The 21,257-nt window shown below is 38.0% G+C and overlaps 1 protein-coding gene across 3 annotated transcripts in view; it reads left to right on the top strand.

Annotated features, from left to right (window-relative positions):
• The window catches only part of LOC5565211, a 299,615-nt gene that overhangs the window by 113,604 nt on the left and 164,754 nt on the right, over positions 1–21,257 (top strand). For all 3 annotated transcript variants that reach the window (XM_021855192.1, XM_001649521.2, XM_021855191.1), the window contains one exon: positions 19,150–19,836. In XM_021855192.1, the coding sequence (XP_021710884.1) occupies positions 19,203–19,836 (634 nt within the window). In that variant the 5' untranslated portion in view covers positions 19,150–19,202. The remainder of the gene's footprint in view (positions 1–19,149; positions 19,837–21,257) is intronic.

Below are 21,257 nucleotides of genomic sequence, written 5' to 3'. Positions count from 1 at the left end.
GCTTTCCTTCAAAACATTTTTTGTATGGTAAGGTTAATAACTTGAAATAAATATTTCTCGTGGTCGCTCTTCAACACATACCGAGAAGTGTGGATGGGGTGAGGTTCCCCATTGGCGGCCATTTGTGTACTCAATCAAATTTCATCTTAATTCTTAAACGATTCAATAATAATGTTCCACCATAAAACATTAGCAGTAAATGTGAGCAATGAACGTATCCAGCCATCAACATCTCCTCAGTTGTTTAACTCACATGTCCATTCACGTGTGGCCTATAAATGCTTATAAGAATAACTTTACCATTGGAAGATTGTTCACTTCTACATGGACCCCTAATGAACAATCATTCTAAACGGTCGAGAAACAACCCGTTGTTCCCTTGCTAGTGCCACACAGCCATTCGGAAGATGCTCCATCGTCCCGCTTCCAGAGCAAGTGTTCCACATAATTGAGCCCATAAAAGACAATGACAGCGAAATTGCTCCTCGGTAAGACTTCAAAATGCGACCGTTTAGTGCGCTCGAATTGTCGCGGTTCATTCCGCTCTTCCGCAAATGGCGCAATAGCCCCCAAGAACCGCTCAAGTGAATGAGTTGGAAAATAATCGCAATAATTATTTCCTTCGCTAATTATAATTATTATTTTAATGCTAACAACCACGAGCATCTTGTTTTGTCCACGATGATGGTGCTTGGAACTGCAAGTCTCTCGTTTTTCTCCATCAGTCATTGTGGCCGACTCGTGCCGCAAATCAAAGCACATCCCACTAGAGATCCGAGAATTGTGCAAAAAGCGATAATAAGCAATCGTACTGATTCTTGAGCGAATAATAGGATCCCAATGCGGCGAGAAAACCCATTTCTGCAGGCATTTTAACGATCCATTCCTTGTAATTTCCAATTGGGTATGCTTCTGTTTCTTTTTTTCTTACTCCAACATTGATCTACATAGTGCCCAGCACTGATAATAGATATAAGCTTTGATGATAGTTTCCCACAAAATCCCAGTTTTTTCACTTGTTTCCTCAGCAACAACCATTCCATCATTTCATTCCCGTTCTCGTGGTGGTATCGTTAGCATAACTCTTTCTGCTCGAATTCTATTCATGTTGATTCTACCCGCACTTCAGCATCATTCCACCCCACATTTTGGTTTTGCGGACCAAGAAAGTAGGGGGACCTTTGGTAAAATGCACTATTTGAGGAAGATCTGCCAAAATGAAGTCCAAACAATGTAGGGTTTCGCTCTACTTCGTCGTAAGAGCTAATATTCGTCGCATCAAACTTTAAATGTTCCACTACGGCGGGTATTCCAACTTACCTGCAACATAGATTCATTTTCCGAATGTAATTTTGTGAAAGCTTTTATGATTCGTCCACCTGTACACCAAAAATGCAATGAAACTACTGTATTTCGATAAATAACTTCAGTTCAATTATCCACTTTTCACTTTTTCACCGAAATCGCATGGACGAACACTTATTTTCACTATGGAAAACCTTCGTACTTCTTCACTGAAGGATTTCATTCCAATCACACGCCGTAAAACTTCAATTAATCACCAAACTTTACGAAATTTCCTCAACCGCCGCGTATAATTGAGAATGTAAACAAAGTTCAATCCGTCGTACTGAGAAAAAAAAAGCTTGTGCGCATCAATGTGTGCGCGACGCTCGACGTAAAAATACGGTTCGTTTGATTGTGTTGTTTTCGCTGTACTGTGAGCAAATGCCATAATTGTACGGTCAAATGGAATTGTGTTCATATGTTTGGGCTGAATTTTGATGACGAACAATGAATTTTAAAGGAAATTAGTATATTCCATCATGCTGAAAAAAATGGAGGGAGATGCCGTAGATCTATATATTCTAGTAAAACATTTTATTATAGCGTTGATATATTGTGTTTTAACCACTCAATACATCACAGTGAGCCGTAGGTTGTGAGACGAATCTGGAAACTGATTGCGACGGAGTTGAAAACGATACGACGGATTGAGAATACGATAAGATGCATTTTCTTTGCATTATTTTCAAAAACAGATCAAGATTTATCAAAATGTTATTGTACAATGCTAAAGCCGTTTTGAGAAAGAATTGTTTGGCATCGGTTTGTATCAGCATCATTCACTGCAATACTGGGAAAATTGCAGCTCTCACTGATCAATGCTTAATACGATGGATACTACACAGCCAATTCAGATTACCGACCCCAGTAAAATTTTACTGTGTTTTGGAACTACGGTTTTTTCCATACAAGAGGTAAATTCATCTGGATCATTGAGTATGCCTCTTGTATGTAAACCAACCAAATAATGATTTTGTCACACATTTTTCGATTACTTCCACTGAGATATGAGCATACGGTATAGGTTTATTCTCACGAAAAATGCATGTCGATGTCCATGTCGGTTGGGTTTTAATTTGTATTGATTTCTGAAAAAAAAATAAAAAATAAAACAGAATCCGGAGAAGCAAAGCATGAAGCATTGGAAACTGGAAAGCCAGTAAAAACGCTCTACAATTTTACCGACTAAGTCAGTAATTTCCATCAATCAAAACATATTTTGGTTTACTGGGTTTTTTCGGTAATTATTAAAATTACCGAAAAAACCGTAGTTCCAAAACCCAGTAAAATTTTACTGGGGTCGGTAATCTGAATTGGCTGTGTAGCACATCACCCTATATGTAGTGTTTCAATATGTGAATTTAGTTGATTTATGTCTACCCTGGGAAGTGTATGCATGGCAGAATGCACTCGTTTTTGGGGCAAAGGGTGTCACAAAATTGAGACCAAACGTGCCTGAATTATTGTGTTTTAAAGCTGGAGTTCGTGTCCTTTGACAGATACAGTATGGCAGGGCCATAAAAAATTAGAAAATTATTATATCATGTTATATCGTTATAATTTTTATATATTCTGTATATTTATATATTCTCGGCAGTCTGAGGTGCCATCCACAAATTACGTAACGCTCTAGGGGGAGGTGGGTAGGCTCAAGCGTTACGGTTCATACAAAAATTTGGAATTTTTCACACTAAAAGCGTTATGGAGGGGGGATGGGAGAATTGTCAATTATAGCGTTAAGTAATAAATGGACGTTGCCTAAGTCGATGCCGCGTTTTTTTTTGCCATTTTCTTGGACATTAGCAGACAAATTACGTGTTTGTCTGTTTACATTCATGCGTTGCTCAATCTCCTATCGATTTACAAGGACAGAATTTTTAAAAGCCTTGTTTTCTTCGGCAGCTTTCCCCTAAGAACTGCAGGTGAATCTCTTAGGCAGCTCCAAATCAGCCGCTTTTTGAGGCGATTTTATTTGAATTGATGACACCTCTGGCGAAATTGTTTGTTCAGTTCTGGAAATCTCGTCAGTGGGAAACTGACAGAACAAATAGTTTTCTGAATGTTTTAATTGGTGTGTTTTGATGGAAAAATACTGTGTATTTGGCGTTTGAAATTTGGTTGCCGATTCCACTTGGCTGGTAAGCCGTAAACCATGAATCATAATTAATGTTCCATGTTCCATAACCGGTCATTTGAGAACGTCGCAACCCATTGGAAGCCCACACAATAGAAATCTCAGTCATCACTTTGTTGGCGAGTGTGGTTTGGTATTTCAATACCTTAAAAATAATGCGCTTTCGGGCTAGGCATTGGGTATAAATAGAAAGCGTTGTGTTTGGATGGGCATCTAATTCTTCCGAAAGAGGTGCGCTTTGCGAAAAAGGACCACGTGGTTAATGAGCTGTAATCGAATTCAGGTTAACTTCTGCGTCCATAAGTCCTCTCGTGGTGTAGGGGTAACGCATCCTTACTAGAGATCAGGGTGTCATGAGTTCGATTCTCACCGAGAATATGTGTAACTTTTTCACAAAACTTCACATCAATTTGTCCATTTAAACTAATTGCAAAATATATGTAATGTTTAGTTTTTCAGTGGCTCTGTATTGCTAAAACAATAAGCCGGTGTAAATCTTTGGGTCCTTAGCCAAAGGCATAAATTGCTTTCCAAAAAGAACAAAAATCTGTATTAACGTTGTATTAAACTTTTAAAAATAATTATGACCCATTAAACCTTAAAAATCGATTGCTTCCAAAACCATGACTCTACGACCACAAAAATATTTTATACCATTGGTTTTCAACATAACTGACTATGCGGGCCGCGGCTTCGATACTTTCAGAACAAGCCCCGGGTCGCAAAGTGTAAATAAAACATGTTGATGGGTCCTTTAAGTATTTTTAAAACATTGTTTAAAAAATTTGTTCCACTTAGTATTTGGCCGCTTCTTTTAAATAGATATGGCGCCTCTAGTTGTCATAGCAAGCAACTTATTACAGTTTTTTAATACAGAAGAATGGCTTATCCAAAGGTTAATATTTCATGACCATTTGTACATATTGGCAAAAGTTGGAACATGAAAAACATGAGAGTATTCTGCACAAATACGTTGAGAAATTCGTCGGGAGAAACGATCACACAAATTCCTATTTTTTTATATTCCTAATCTCATCTTAACAACTGAAAATATCGGTGAAATAAATTAACGCAATCTCATCAATCTGACGATTTTATCCACCGTGTTTTGCGGGTTTGATGTAATTTTAATGAATTAACGAGTTATTACGTGAACTTTTATGCGACTTCCGGTTGTGTGGTTTCTAACCCGATTTAGCCAGAGGCCATAACAGATATGACGTCATAGAATGGTGTGGTATGTATCTGGTATTAGCACAATAATGTCGATGAAAATGTGTCAGTTCATCAAATTCTCCATATTTCCAATAGATCACAAAGTTTGAGCAATAACGAAGCGTTAATCTAAAACATACATCAAAATCATAGAATTACCGTCTGGTATAGATTTTTTTTAAAAGAAATACAGTTAAGGTAAACAACGGTACTGTGCAAACATTTGTGGGTAGATTTCGGCAAAATGTTCTAAAACTCAACTGAAAAGCTGAAAATTATTATTACTTATATTTGTCTCTTGAAGCTTTATAAAAATGCCACAAATTGATGCATTAAGATTTTTTTGGGTTTTTTCCTTTTAGACTTCATTTCAATTACATCTAATCTATATAAATAAAAATTGAATGGTGTTTGTATGTCACGAAATGGCTCACGAACGGGGCAACGGATTTGGATGATTCTTTCTCCATTTTGTTCGTCAAGGGTTCCGACGTGTTTGTGTGTGTAAAACTTCCAGGATGTGCACCGGGAGAGTAGGAAAAACGGGACTGAAAGGAACTGTCATTTTGTTTGGGACGATTCATAGCGGTTTTCAACAGCCTACTTGATGGCAAGACGAAGTTTGCCGGGACCACTAGTTTTAAATACAAAACAAAGTTTACGAATGCGAGAGTATAGTTAAAAAACGTGACCTAATCAATTCAGTTAGCTCTCCAGAATTCAAATATATGGATTCGAAGAAACTTTAGAGATTCTTACGTGTCTCCAACAACAAAAATCTATGGAAGATCTGAGGGTCATGAAAGATTCTTGACCACAGTAAAATATTCGAGATTCCCCGATTTCACTTCCAGGCGTTGATCCATTTTTTTAAGATGAATCTTGGAAGAAACGCAACCTCTGCAAAACTTCAATTCAATGACTGAGCGTAGAGAATTTAAAATTATATCTAATGATCCACTTAATCCTTAAGTCTTGTGCTAAATCTAGAATTAACATCAAGACCCGTCTCTGAGACCAGACATCCCAAACATAAAAACGCACTCTAAGTATCGCAAATATCTTTCAGGAAGATTTTCAGTCTCTTGCCTTTTCAAAACCTCTCATTCAGATTCAAAAAAAAATCAGCACAAACAGAAACTTGGGATACCCAAACGAAATGCAGAACTGTTAATGAATTGTAAAATCTCAGAAAAAACTAGCCATGGTTGCAATAATGTGAAGATACGAAATATATATCTTACACACCATGCGGACCACATAGTACGTAAATCAAGAATGGACTCACGGGTCGCGCAAAACCATGCAAAAGGCCGCACTTCGGTTACCACTGTTTTACAGTGGTCATAAAAACAGGTTCTCAAAGACCTCCTCCATCCTCTGAGGCAAATAAAATATATATTTTTAACAATTATATGCAATTTTTAGGAATGTAAAGTTTCTTACCAAAGTATGCGACAATCAAAGGCTTTTTCCTGATTATTAGAGAACAAAACCTTTGATCTTTAACTAGGGTAATAAAAAATATGACAAAATGTGTCCTACTTGGTGAATTCATGTTAGAGCATGTAGCTTGTGAAGCCTGAACAAGCATGAGTTTTTTTTTTCAAGCGTCGCCTGACTGGATTTTTTTCCAGATGTTCACGTTTGCGCGCGTATTGCTGGACAGTGATTCGTAGAAGCCCATGCATTCGTGTTTTTGTGTTGTGTCAGAGTGATTTTTTGCATGAAGAACAAAAGTGTATTTTTTTCGGTTCTCCACAGTGATTTCTTTCTCAGTTAGTTTTGGATGGTCCAGCCAACCAATTTTTTCTTCTGATATGAGTAAAATATAATAACACATGCTTTCGTCATGACAACAGCAGGAATGTTGCGTTTAGCTATTTGTTCATCAAACTTTGAATGGTTTGTCACTTCATGTGTCGACATTATTTTCTTATATTTGTTTTTTTTATCAATTGAACATATTTTATTTATATGCATGTTTATATCTCACAAATAATTGTTTATCATGGTCTAATCACTTATGAAAGTGAATTCTGTGACCCAACGATCCTCACTATTAACAAATTCCTCCCAGTAACCTTCGTGGAGATGCAGAGGCAAACACGGTCTCCAAATAGCAAAGGTTACACACTAACATTCCTTCCCCAAATCCCACCTGACTGCAAGAACGTGGCCGGCACCATTATTGACGCTGTATAAACACAGGCACTGATTTATGCACATTGAAGAAGATTATGGCCAGTCCCAATCAAACTTCTGGTTTACTTTTGTGCATCTTCACTGACTGTAGTCAATCACGAATAAGCAACCATTAATATGTGTAGCCAGTCTAAGCTAACCCTACTTAGTGAATTCATGTTAGAATATACTTACAGTAATCAGATATTGTATTCACCAAAGAAAATTGAACAATATCTTGCTTGTGAGTGCTGAATTCACGTTCGTAAAATTTTAGCGCTTTATGGGACATAACACCTCTATTTCGACCTCATCGCCGTGTTTTTTCCCCAAGTTATCCCATCGATAATTGCCCTAGTCTCTGAACATCTGTTGTATGACTGATTCTTGAAAAAGATTTGAACATGACTAGCGAAATGAATATGCAACTGATTTTTACATTAAGTGTTTGTCTATCAATTTTCAAGTACTGGAGTCATATCACATCAGAACAGGGGAAAATTGACAGTTTTTTTGAACCAATAACAAACAACAACAATAACAAAGTGAAAGCTAGATAGCACAGACAAACAGACGTAACACTCTAATTATTTTCATCGTTCAGCAGAATAGCGCCCAATTCTAATATTTGGTAGTTGGCCGACGGGCCACTCGTGGCGCTCGCATCACTTTTGTTAGAGTTTGACGTTTGCTCATTACCGCCACCTAGTTCACGGTTGGCCAAATGAAGTATTTTTAGCATTGGGCGTAAATGTTCGCGTGACTATATTTTACATTGATAATTGTTCTAGCTGTTACGTCTGTTTGTCTGTGTAGATAGTGACTATTATACAGTGAATTGTGGGCGAAAGCTTAGACAAGTGGAGGCGTATAGATGATATTACTAAAATACCAAACTGACATCCCATCTTTTATACTACGACAACAGCACAGGCTAAATATTTTTGGACAGTCGCGAATAATTCTTTATCCCTGAAGAAGATCCAAATTGGGATCGAAACGTTGGAGCCAAGAAAATAAATTTGTGAGCCCTTTATAAGACTGCAAGCCAGAATCGAATTCTTCAAAAGGTATTTTGGTGCTTGAGACAAAACCGTGTTCCGCAGTTTATCTGTCAAAGCTCATTTCTTTTCACTGAGTCGTACTCCGCCATGAAATCAATAAACAGATGGTGAGTCTGCAAATTATACTCCCGGAATTTTTTTTTTTTTTTTTTCAATCGATTTATTTGGCAGGCCCAAACGCCCGAAGGCTTAACGGGGCCGATTATTTCTGATAACATTTATCATTTTTAGACAAATTGGAATCACAGCTACTCTGTGATCCCTGAATAGCACACAACTTCTTTTTCTCCTTCCCACGTTTCGTTGACAGCCGTCGCTTGTTGGTGCCATCGTTGTTCTCGCATGGAGAAGATGAACTGCCGTTCCCGTCGTCGTCATCGTCGTCGCCTTCACTTGAGCTCTGTTGTTCTTCAGGTGCTTTGTTGTCGAGTTCGGTAAGCGCACGTTTGCCTTTTGCCAATATTTTGGCAAACGGATCACTCGCATCCGGGGAAGATGGGGTCGATTGCTCACTGCTAATCGGTGGGAAATCCGTCTGGTTGAAAATTTGTTCGGTTACTGAAGCGATTACTGGTGCTGCTGTAACAGTTTCGTGCCCACTTAAGGACACCTCCATACATCTTTGTTTCGGATGGGCTGGCTTGGAGCATCGTCTACAGGTCCTGATTTGGTTCGGGTGTTCAACGTAGCAAACCTCATTGGCTATCGTGAGATACGACGGAATAGGGTGCTTAATTCGCATCTGCAGCACTCGAACTCCGTTAGGTATGCCGGCAAAGTAGTGTTTCCAACGTTCGGACTGTATTGAAAACACCTCCCCATACTTCATCATGAAGTCACCGACAGTCGCATGAGGGACGGATGGGGGCAGGTCATGCACTCTCACAGTCACTGCCTCGCTGTCCACATATACTGGTATTTTGAATTGCTTGTCTTTCCAGACAACAACTCGTTTAATATTGTGCGCTTTTTCATAGCGCAGCGCTGTACTATTGTCCACCATCTCGATGTATACACAGTTACGCGTGTTGTGTAACTGGATACTTTTAACATCGGACAAATTCAGTTTGATTTCATGTTCCAAAAAATGTTCGACTTTTCGAACTTCAGGTCGCACTGGAACTACACTAAAATCAATCACTAGTGTGTTTTTGCGAACACCACTCATTCTGCTGATATGAAGCACAGGAGAAATTCTAAAAGCGTCCGACGGTTACGAGTGTAGGCTGTCAACTCCAAAAACTCCCGGAATTTATCTAGGATCGTTCGCAAGCTAAACATCTGGTCCGTTGTCGAACGGCCCTTAAAAAAACCAGCTTGGTATTCGCCGACGAAGAACTCCTCGAGCGGTCTCAGTCTGTTAAACAGGATGCACGACAGAATTTTGAACGCCGAATTCAGCAGGATAATTCCTCTGTAATTGGCGCACTTTAGTCTATGCCCTCTCTTGTAGATTGGGCATTTTAGGTAATCCAACCAACCGGTAGGCATTTCTTCGCCTTCTCGTACCTTCAGAAGTACTCGGTAGGTCGATTGGTGAAGCTGCTCACTTGAGAAGTTCAACCAGGATCTCTTCCTTACCAGCAGCCTTACTATTTTTCAGCTCGTTGATAGGCCTCTTAACCTCTCCTGTGATTGGTGGGTCCACAGCTTGATCGGCTTCATCTTTATTCAACCTGTTTCTCGCTACATTTCCATTTTCGCCGTTCAACAACTGCTGAAAGTGCTCCTTTACCTGTCAGCAACCACCGTTTTATCAGATAGCAAATTCCATTCTCGATCATTGCATATGGCGGGCACTGGTACGGTATAGTGACCGTTGCAAAAAATCTCCTCACATCATTTCGGTTCATGCTATCTTGTGCTTCAGCTACCAAACCTTCTTCGTGCTGCTTTTTCTTTATGCGGTGGATTGGATTCGCTTTTCTTCGGCCCTTTCTGCCCTGTACCGCTCTTTGTTGTCGGGTACCGGCTACAAGCATATGGCTTTTGACAACATTCTAAACGTTTGACACACTCTTGCACACTTCATCGAACCAGTCGTTTTGCCTTCGTCGTTCACCAGTACCAATCACATCCCGCGCCGTTGTGGTCACAGCTTCATGGATATGGTCCCATAAGCTGTTGACATCTCATTCGGTCTAACTCATCTAACTGGCGGTACTGTGCAGCTACCCCATCCGTTGACAAGCGTTGGAAGTTAAAACGCATAGTTCTGTGATTTTTGTTTAACCTAGCCCAAACAACGAGATCATGATCCGAATCGAAATATATGACAACTGAGAAATATCGCCCATCAATCAGCACGTGGTCTATTTGGGAGCAGGTATCGCCTTTCGGGTATTGCCAGGTGTGTTTGCGGATATTCTTGCGTACGAAGTAGGTACTACTGATTAGCAACGAAAGTTACAAGCCGCAGTCCATTATCATTGGTAACGGAATGAAGATTTTCCGTTCCAATGACGGGTCGGAAGTGTTCTTCATGAATGAAATGTTGGCGATGGCATCCTCCGCTCGGAATTCACGTTCTTCTGTTTTGAAACCAGCGTATTTCCAGGATAGCTGATACGTTCATGCCGACTTTCCGCAGTTAACGGGTCTACTGCCGTTAAATCAATCCGTTAGCTCTACTTTTGACTCTCTTGGTTGGTGACGAGCCTTCGATAAACCACCAAATCAGAGCAACGCTACCTAAATTGTGCTAGAATAACTGCCTCCTCGGCGCAGACATGATACAGCATTGTCTGCTTGATCTTTACATGATGACCACGGTCATAGCCATCACAACCAGAGCTTTGAACCTGTAGCTCTGGTTCTCAATAGTTTCAAGTACTTTGTGACATGCTACTATGGTGAGCCGTCATGCGCTAGCGGTGTAAAATTATGCTTAATCTGGCGGGGGTTCGACTGTAACACTATCTCGTTCGGATTTAACGGCTACACAGTCTTATATGCTTATATTTCTCAGCAATAAATTTATAAGACAATTGAATTTTAAGGGAATGCCCGAAGATTTAATCAATCTTGTTAAACATTTTATTATAACGTTAAAGTTTTGTATTCTCACCACTCACTATATCATAATGAACCGTTAGTTATTGGACGAATCAAAACTGATTGCGACCGAAATAAAAATAGATGCGACGGATTTAGGCGACGGTAAGGGATAATTCCATTGCATAATTTCCATTAGTTAGCTTTTCAAAATTTAGATTTAAGTAGCATACCGTCAAACGGGGCTTCTTTAGACATTGTTTCTACATTCTTTAACTTTGAGGATTTGTAACTCTTAGAATTATGGATAGATATTGATAATTGTATATGTACGTAACAAATGTGCAAAATATGAGGCAAATCCATCAAGAAATAAAAAAAATGCTTGAATAGCGAAAAAAGTGTGTCCTTCAAGGCAATAAAGGGGCTACTTTGGACATTTTCACAATTTGATAATGAAATGATTTTTCCTTATAACTTTCAAACTAATTTTATAGATTATCGTTCGCTGTGATGTTATTGAACGTTTTTCATTGATAAACATAATTTAGAAAATGGCAAAGCTAGATACAATTACACATATATTACACATATATAACAAATTTCAACAAAACATGCCAGCATGAAATTTAAACATTCAACTTCCTCTTAAATGGAACTATCAGTTACGAGTGCTTGATTTTTAAGTTGACATAAACGTACGATGTAACTACTAGGTACTGCGATGATTAATGAGTTATATACAAAACTGATTTTTTTCTATTCTTACTGTCATATGAACGATATGTAGAAGCAGGGTTGGGAAAAAATCTGAAACTCACTCTACAGTAGCCAAACAAAGCCAATCACAGTCAGCGAAGCCAGTTAAACTCACGCCCATCGCTGCTGTAGGCAAAATGCCTTGAAAATTGCAAAACACCCGTTGCTAAGGGCAACCCGAAATTACTGTAGAAAAATGTTCTATTTCCCGCTGCATTTCCCGCATTTAGAGCCTTCAATGACACTCATGATTCAGAAAATTCGTGCACCCAACAGAGGCTACTTGATGAGATTCACGTTTTTGAACTACTGTACTGGGAGAGCCACGTGATTTTCGCGAAAAGTCAAGCCTACTACTATTACCATTCCCAGCACTGTGTAGAAGGATCTCATTAATACCAGTAACAAACTTAATACCAGTAAGTAATTTTCAATAAAAACACAATCTAGACAGTAAGGCTTTGCAAGATCGTAAAGAAATAATATACTTTTAGCTTTTTAGCATTTAGAGCTGGCTTAAAAGTAGTTTATTAGAAACATTTGAAGGATGCAATTGTTTTGTACTGCAAATTCATGTAAAATAAAACAAATTAGGGGCTATGTTGTTAACCTTTCATTGGTCTGTATTGAAATATGTGTGATTTATGTCTATTCACTTTTACAAACATTTATTTTATATTTTTTATGTTGTAAAATATACAAACCGAAACATTATAATAAAACCAATGTCGTAAAAATAAGACCTTTGATCAATTATTTTAATAAAACAACAATTTTAAGCAGAACAAATCACAAGATTTTCATGAAACATGACGATTCGATAGTTTTGTGATGCTCCCAATAAGTTTCCACGACATGGGTAAAATTCAAACAATGTTTGCATAGCCAATGTTTTATACCTTGTGAAAATATATTCGGACTTTTTTAATTGTTTTCTTGTTTATCCTGATATTGTTGATGTTGTTCCAAAAAAATCATGCCTAATAGTATAGCATACATTGGCTAATAAAAGTGCTGAAGACACAAAGTTACTCAGAATAGTATTTACGCTGCTAATAAATACAAAAGGTGAGTTTCCAAAGTAGCCCCTGGAATCAATAGTAGCCCCGTCCGACGGTATATATAACAACAGGAATGATTGTAAGCTTAATAGCTATTTTAAAACGACATAGATGAATCACGAGCATATTTTTGGTTTAACAATATTTGGAGTTCTTTTTGATTTTCCACTTCTTTTAGAAAAGCAACATCTTAGAAAATCATCTGTGTTATTTTGTTGACATGTCTGCAATCTTATATGTTTCATTCTTAGTTTATTCAATGCACATTGGTCCCAAAGCCATATCTAGGAAGACAAAAATGATTGCGCCTAAACCGTCAATTTTGGATATATAGTGTTTCTCCAAGGCAAAGTTTCTCCATATTTTTCAGACATTTTTTTCAGTATGTATTTTATATTGTTATGGGCAGTGAAAACATTCATAATTGTAATTTTCATTTGAATTGTGATGATATCAACCGATGTCAGCCGTTAACACTCAATGAAATTAATGGTAATGGTGATTACAAGCCTCGTGATCGTTAATCAGTAACGCATGTGAAAATTCTAACGGACTTGTCTCCAGCTAACACGTCGAAATTCAACCACTGACTGGCTGATCTTGGTGTAGAAAATTTCAGATTAATTTTTCATTGCGAATAGGCTGTGACATTGTATTTAAATACCCGAGGTGCTGAGTCTAATTCGTTTGCACAATCTTCCATCCCTTTGGACAACTTCTGCCAGCAGTGATTAGTGCCACTAGCTTCACCATCATCAGAAAACATCGGGAATGCTGCCTAATGCGGGGGAAGTGTTCATGCTGCGTCAATATGGCGAGCCCACTGAACACTTCTCCGGAATGTATTTTACAGTTATCCTCCGGGCAAGCACGGCTGGAATCATCAGTCAGATGAAGCGTTGAGTAATCCACGAATCGCCGCATCAGAAGCCACCACACCACTGAGTTGTAAGGCCAGACCTAGTGGGGCTTCTATTCAGTGTGACCACATGGCTGGCATTAGGTGCGTCACTCCGTTGATGATGGTTCAGTTTCGATTTTCTGCGATGAAACCAAGATTAGCATGGCTACTGCTGTTAGGAGCCTGCTGCATTGCTGGCTCATTCAATCGTCCGTAGGTATGGGGCTATCCAATGAATACGTAAAAAAAATTGACGGGCATGCGATCCTCCGTGGATTCTTTGTATGAAAAAAAGGATATTTTTGTATGACACGTAAGAAATCTAAAACCTTCTTCCTCCATTGCCCGTTACGTAATTAATGGACAGCCCCTATGAATTGGTCTTTTTTATATGTAGCAAAGTGCAGAAGCGAAGCGAAATAAAACCAGAAGAGGAGAGAATTGTGGCTCGTGGCTAATAAAGTGTTGAATTGATAAATTGCAAGCAGATGAACATGAGGTATTAGCAGACTTAAACTTCTATCTTTAGAAAGAAAATTGTTTTTGAAGCTAATTGTTCTTTTGCAATTTTTTGCTGATTTTAAACAGATATATAATTACGTAACAAAAATAGCATAATTTGATAATTGAGAGGAGCATTCAGAATGGAGGGTTCGAATCCCGTCGTCTAAGTTGAAAATTTTCTCGGCTTTCTATTGCAAAGCAATTTCGTACGACTTACAAACGCAAAAAAAAGGTCAACTGGCAAGGAAAGCTTTCAGTACACAAAAAATGTTAACCCTTGTGATACTGAACAACTTCGCCGAAGACACCATCTTTCTAAGTGATTAGGCAACTGAGCTATCCGCAAAACAAAAATTCCACGCTCACTAGCGCCACGTTGTGGCAAAGTTTCGAAATTTTTTGGCTCAAATAATGTTAGCCCTTGTTTATTGAATAACTTTGACGAATACGCCATCTTTATAAGTGGTCAGGTTACTGAGTTATCCGCAGAACAAAAACTCCATGCTCACTAGTGCCACCTGGTGCTGTAATTCCGTATCAGAATGACCATCACATATCAGCCCTTGAGCTACTGAACAACTCTTCCGAAGATACGAACCTTCCAAAACATCAGGATCTACAGATATCATATATTACTAAATTTGTCCCTCATGGTTCATATAGTGTAAATCAGAAAGAGCGCCCCTACCGGCCAAGTTCAACTTCTAAAGATAGATCGTACTTAGTTCTAATAGGAGACCTGACTGCAATTTTTTTTTTTTTTTGCTCGGCTTATGCGTGTTAGACAGGCGCTCGTTTCTTGTGATTTAGACAGCATTGTTTATTTTATATTTTTTGCATACATCCGTTGACCCTGGACAGATGGGTTCTACTTTTTAAAAAGCAGAATGTCACAACCATCAAACGCATGATCATTCCTTTTTTCACGGAAAACAATATTGTTCATCCTGTAAATAGAGCATTGTTTCTGTCTTTTGATTGCCGGCATTCAAAAGATTCAATTTAGAACAATTAATCATCAAATGCTCTCCCAAGTAACAATATTAGTTTAACGAATTGCTTCCAGGGTGCTATAAATAAACGCCCATAAAACCACGGTCAAGGTACTTCTACCTTCATCGCATCCCTCAAAACCTCTTGTAGATTAGAACGTGACTAGTTGGCCAACTCAGAAAGAGGCTATGAAGTGCATATTTATGTCACACAAATAAAGCAAAATAGCATTTATGGTAGCTATGTTGAGGCCACCTGTTCTAGATGAATGTAGCTTCACCTTGAAAATGATTTTATCGTAACGTCGATGTTGACGGATTTATTCCAAAATAAACAAAACAAAATAAGATTGAAAACACGTCTGTGATAATTAATTTCGTAGTGTCAGTTAAATAATTGAAGTGATTTATTTTGATATACAGTCGCCTCTCCACATCTCGATATCGAAGGGACCATCGAGATAGGGTAAGATCGATATGTTCTATACTTTAAATGAATACTAGATTGAAAACCGATCCGTTGTTAGGAAAATAGGAATAATAATAAACAAGCAGACGTCATTTCATGCTCTTCGATGTTTTTTAATCACGAAAATCTGGTCTAGTATCCTTTGATAAAGTGCTTATCGACATACGGAGAGAAAATCGGGAGCGAAGAATCAACAAAATCACATCGAGATATGGAGATATCGAGATAAGGAGGATATCGAGATATAGAGAGAAAATTTATATGCAGAATGAAGGGACCGAGAATATCATCGACATAGGGAGAGATATCGAGATGTAGAACATCGAGATATGGAGAGTCGACTGTAGTGATCAAATCATTAATTAACAGTGAAATGTGATGAAAAAGAAGCAAAATTGCGAGTGCCCCCTCTGAAAGCGGTATATTTCTTGTTATTTAGCATTTGCTAAAATAAACCACCAGTGAAGAATAAAACATATTCAGCATTTGTTGGTTTGATTGGGCAGTAATTGTGCGCTAAATTATATTTAGAAAGTTTAATAATCATACCATAGCATCTTATGAGCGAATTCATGGAGATAATGTGATTTGAAAAAAGGGAAATTGTAGCAACCAGAGTGAAATTAATATGGCGGGACCATAATTGATTCATTCATCGACAAATGCTGTTTTGTCTTCATAAATACACAAATAAGGGCACACTGTTATGATTCGACATTTGTGGATGTAAAATTGCCTTAATAAATGCTGATCGAAGATGATTCAGCTTTTTTTCGCATTTTATAGTAACTAAGCAGCATTCAACAAACTTTGACAGTTTGATGGTGCTGTTTTGAAGAATCTATGAAATAAAAGAATGAAAACAGACATTAGTTTTGCGTTTTTCTACCCGGAATTAGTGTTTCTGAGTAATAACGCAATGTTTATGATGTTATGTTAGTGTGGTGAGTGATGAACTCGCAATGCTAATGGTGTTATCGCATCTTACGAGCCCAAATAATGATTTGGGAGGCATAAATAAGGTAAGTTATCAAGATTCAAGTGGAAGTTAATCAGTTTAAAAGCAGCTTTTATGACAACAAGCTGTATTATATGAGTCTTTTATTATAGCCGTCACAAATAAGGATCGTTTAGCCACGGCAAGCAGTTTAAATACGGTATTTTATGCTGCAATAAAGCTGGTTTTGTAGCCACAGCATTTTGACTTTATATTTCGTCTCTAAAAGGTTATGATAACAACTAAGAGTTGACTTACAAAATATCGTCGCCTCTATCTATTACAGCATTCACGTAACTGTCATAAAACATTAATAAATCCACACGAATGCCAAATTGCTGTGGAATTGTTACTTGGGCTGTGTCTATGCACTTATGAGGGTGCCACTGATTCGGTGGCCTCTCATTAAGTAAGTGCTACATCAACATTTCCTTCCTCTATCCCAAGTTACGCTAAAGATGGGCGTGGCCGGGAATAGCAATATTCATGGTTTTGGTACTCTTGTTTAAGATTGGATCAAGGAATACTCCCCATCCTTGTTCTTGAAAGCAGTCTGAATGAGATTATCAAAAAAAAAACATGTATCCAATCTACGAAGTATACCGTAACTACGCAAACGCTAACTTTAAAGATAGCTCAGATAGAATTTCAGGTTTTTTTTTTTGTTACAATAGTTTCAAAATTAATTGTCCTAATCGAAATTTCGTCCAATCGGTGGGGTAAGAGTTCGAAACTAGTGTAGGGCAAAAGTTTGCTGACTGAAACACAAAATGTCGATCGACTTTTACTGCCCACAAAAGCATAACCATCCCATTAAAAACAAGTAGGCATTAGTAACCTGCAATTTTCCCAGTATTGCAGCGAATTATGCTGATACAAACCGATGCCATACTATTCTTTCTTGATCGTATATTGGAAATGTTTGTAGAAAACTACACAATTAATTTTGCTACTATGAATTTACTCCAAACAAAATATTGATTATAATACACCCCAAAATAGCAGTCCCCCAAAATGCATTCTTAATAAGGCAGCGTTCATTTATAACGAAACGCCAAAAATGTCAATTTTTGACCAACCCTCCCCCCTCCGTACGCTTTTTCTTTGAAAAAAATCAAAATATTGTATGAGCCGTAACGCCTGAGCCTACTTACACCCGCGTCTCCAAATAGTGTTTCCTTTTTCATATTGTTCCATAAAATAAAGATTAGAACGTGAACTATAATTCTCACGTCTAAAACCAACAAATAGTCATAACTTTTCCCAATCTCAATTCATTTTTATAATATTTGAAGTAAAGTCTCTTTTACTTTAGAATCATTCAAACCACTATGACATGTATAACATATGTTTTGAATGTACTTATCAATTTTAAACAAATAATATTCTCCACTTTTCTTCAAGATAGCCGTACGAAAATGCCTTACCTTCACTGAATGTCCATTTCTTTTATTTGTTTTCTATCGTATCTTACATATAAAATGCGCCAAAGCCGTTAGATGCTTGATACTATGCAAACAAACTGATTTACACGTTATTTAACTATGATGAACTATGATTATTAACCAATCAAGTGGTCTGGGGATAGAACAAACCAAACCGAAACCCTCTTTTTTCAACAGTTACTCTAAATTTGGTGTAAAATACATTTCTATCTTAAAAATATGATTTTCGGATCATGCTTGTGCTTTTTCGAATTAAATTTTGGTGTTCAAAAGCGCTGTAAAAGTAAATTTTAAAAAAAGGTGATACGCCTCTTTTTTTACAAATTACAAACATATAGTCATTTAACATTATAATTTTTTAAATACATTTTTTCGGCTTTATTAACGCGGATTTTATCAAATTTTTAACTTCTTCTCTAATTCCTATGAGTACATGCAGTGTTGTGAAAAACTCATTTTTTCATAACACACGCTTGAGATTTTTCATGCGTGAGTTGTCAATCACGCAAATCAGCGGTCAAAAATTCATGGATGAGTTGGCTCACATTTTTGACTCACTGTCTCGTTTTTTCCACAGTTTACTCACACACTGCAATAATTTCTTGTTAATCTGGTAAAATTATAGTAATCCTTTCTAACGTAAACAACAACATCCGGGTTTTACGAGTTTTTACGGGTTTTGCGACTGAATCATTTTTTAAGGTTTGAGTTGATTGAGTGATTTTGCATCAAAATCTCAAGCATGAGATTTGCGAAGCAGATCTCAAATGAGTTTGCTCACACGGGAGAGCGTATTGATTGAGATTTGAGTGTGAGTGTATCAACACTGAGTACATGCATATTTAAAGAAAAGCGTCCGTTGCAGATTTCCTCTAATACAGCAGATTTCTCCGCTCTTCGAATGTGTCCGGCGTTGGGTCGATTTGCACCACAAATTAACAGATATTTATTAAAATTTGAAATGGACAAAATGAATTCATCTTTGTGATCATACTCGTTTTTATCACTAAATTTTAACTATAATTTAACTAACTATCATTCTGACCTTCATCCCATTCATACAATAATTTCTTAATTTTGCAGATGCCGTAATAAACACGCACGCCGACCAGCATCCCGCATCCCGATCGGTTGCCATGCGTTTGTTCAAAGCTAAAAAGCTGTCGGAAATTCAGATTGTCCTGTCAGAACCACCGGCGGAAGCACCATCCAATAGCGGCAGCACCCCACTGGAGGCTACCGGTGCCAAACGTAATGACATTATCATTTCAAGCATCACCCAATCAGGTTCGGCATCGGCCAACGCTGGGTCACTCTTATCGACAGCAGCTGCCACAGTGGTCACCACATTATCGAGCAATGGTCTGCTGCAGCAATACCACCCATCAACGTCAAGCCCGACGACGACAGTGACAACAGAACTCTCGAGCGGAACGAAAGTTGCCATCGAAGCTAATGGTGCCACAGCCATCATTCAGCCGAAACTGATGGCCAACGCCACAGCACCACTTGCGAATGATAAAATTTGCACAATTAATAACAAAACCGAGAATATTAGATTATCGGGGAACGGTCGCAATCAAGCCACTGCGGGTTTTGCTGCTAGTGGCATTGGTGCAGCTCTGCTGTCAACGGGACAGCCACAACAGATGCATCACCATCAGCAGCATCAGCAACAACAGCAATCGTCAAGTTTCCAACAACAGCAGCAACATTCACAGCCCAATAAAATAAACGCAATCGGACCACTGATTGGCAGGAACGGAATTGGTAAGTTTGAACGAGATGAGTATCTGCCGTAGATTCATTGTGACTAGACATGTGCGCCGATATATACTTTCATCGGTGGCGGTGTCGGCATTTTTGTGGTGTCATTGGTATCGTTTGTGTGGCTAAAACTTTTGAAAGAATTCCTAGAACATAGCATAGAACAATTGGATGAATCCTGGAGTAATCCCTGTAGAAATATGGAATTATATTCCTGGAAAAAACCTGAAGAGAGAGAGAGAGAGAGAAATCCCTGAAAAGATTCATGAAAGATTCTTATCAAATTCGACTAGCTTTTGTTTCTTGAACACAAATTTGCGTTGGAATACTAGGGGAAACTTCTATATAAATGTTTTAAACATTTTTGGAAGAACTGATGTTGAGTAATTTATAGGTAAACTCTTCTTGTGTGTTTCTAATCAATTTTGGTAGGGTAGAAGCACCGATTTTGGCCTACCCAAAATATTTTTGTTTTAATTGTATAAGAATACAAATCTGTCAAACGCAAGTTTTCAGTCCATATTATGAATTGAAAATATCGGAACTAAGCTGAAACCATTTTTCCGCATTGAAAATCACGTTGGTTTAACGTCGTTTGCTTAATTGGCCTTTCACATTGATTTCTTAGTAGAGTGGCCGAATTAGGAGTACGCTAGCCAGATTAGATATAAGGGAGTAAGAATTATAAGGACAATTCATTATTTTCCTTAGGTTTTGAATCAATGCGGACGAGTAAATGAATGTGAATGTGATCTACTGAACACAAAAGGTTTTATGCTGATAAGCTATGTAAAACGGTGTATCAACTGAGGGAACTGGCAGTGATCTGTTATTAGCGTTGCAGTCAGTGTAAATCAAAAGCCGATTCGTTTCAATTGTCCGACGTTTCGATGTATTAAACACCTTTTTCAAGGATTAGAAACAATAGCTTTTTCGTCAGGTGGCTCTAACTGTCGAGCAATGGTCATTACACATTCAAACATTCAAACAAAACTTCTGGCACAATAAGCTCTTAGTTGTAAAATACTGAATCTAATTTAGTTTTCTTTCAAATTTCAAATTTTAGATATATGGTACCGTTTTGATTCATATTACGGACACTTAAGGCCTCAGTGAAGTATAACCCAGCTTGGACCATACAAAATAAATCATTCGGTATGATTTTTTAGCGTTATCGAGCGTCGGAAGCCCTTAACTTTCGGATGGTGGGTAAAGAATACGCGTGCGCAACTTGAATAATTTTAAATAAATCAAAACGTGTGGCCTTTTCATGATTCTTATTCCGGACGCTTCCTCACTTTTGCCTCATATTCCGGATGCTTTGATTCGAATTACGGACAGCTCATGATAATCATTAATGGAACAGTCAAATCATCAATTGAAATCGTTCAACCACTTAAGAGACGTCTAAGGTAGTTGGGCAT

Source organism: Aedes aegypti, chromosome 3 (assembly GCF_002204515.2).
Source record: "Aedes aegypti strain LVP_AGWG chromosome 3, AaegL5.0 Primary Assembly, whole genome shotgun sequence".
Lineage (NCBI taxonomy): Eukaryota > Metazoa > Arthropoda > Insecta > Diptera > Culicidae > Aedes > Aedes aegypti.
The sequence above is the reverse complement of the archived record's forward strand: the minus strand, read 5'-3'. Positions and strand labels throughout refer to the sequence as shown.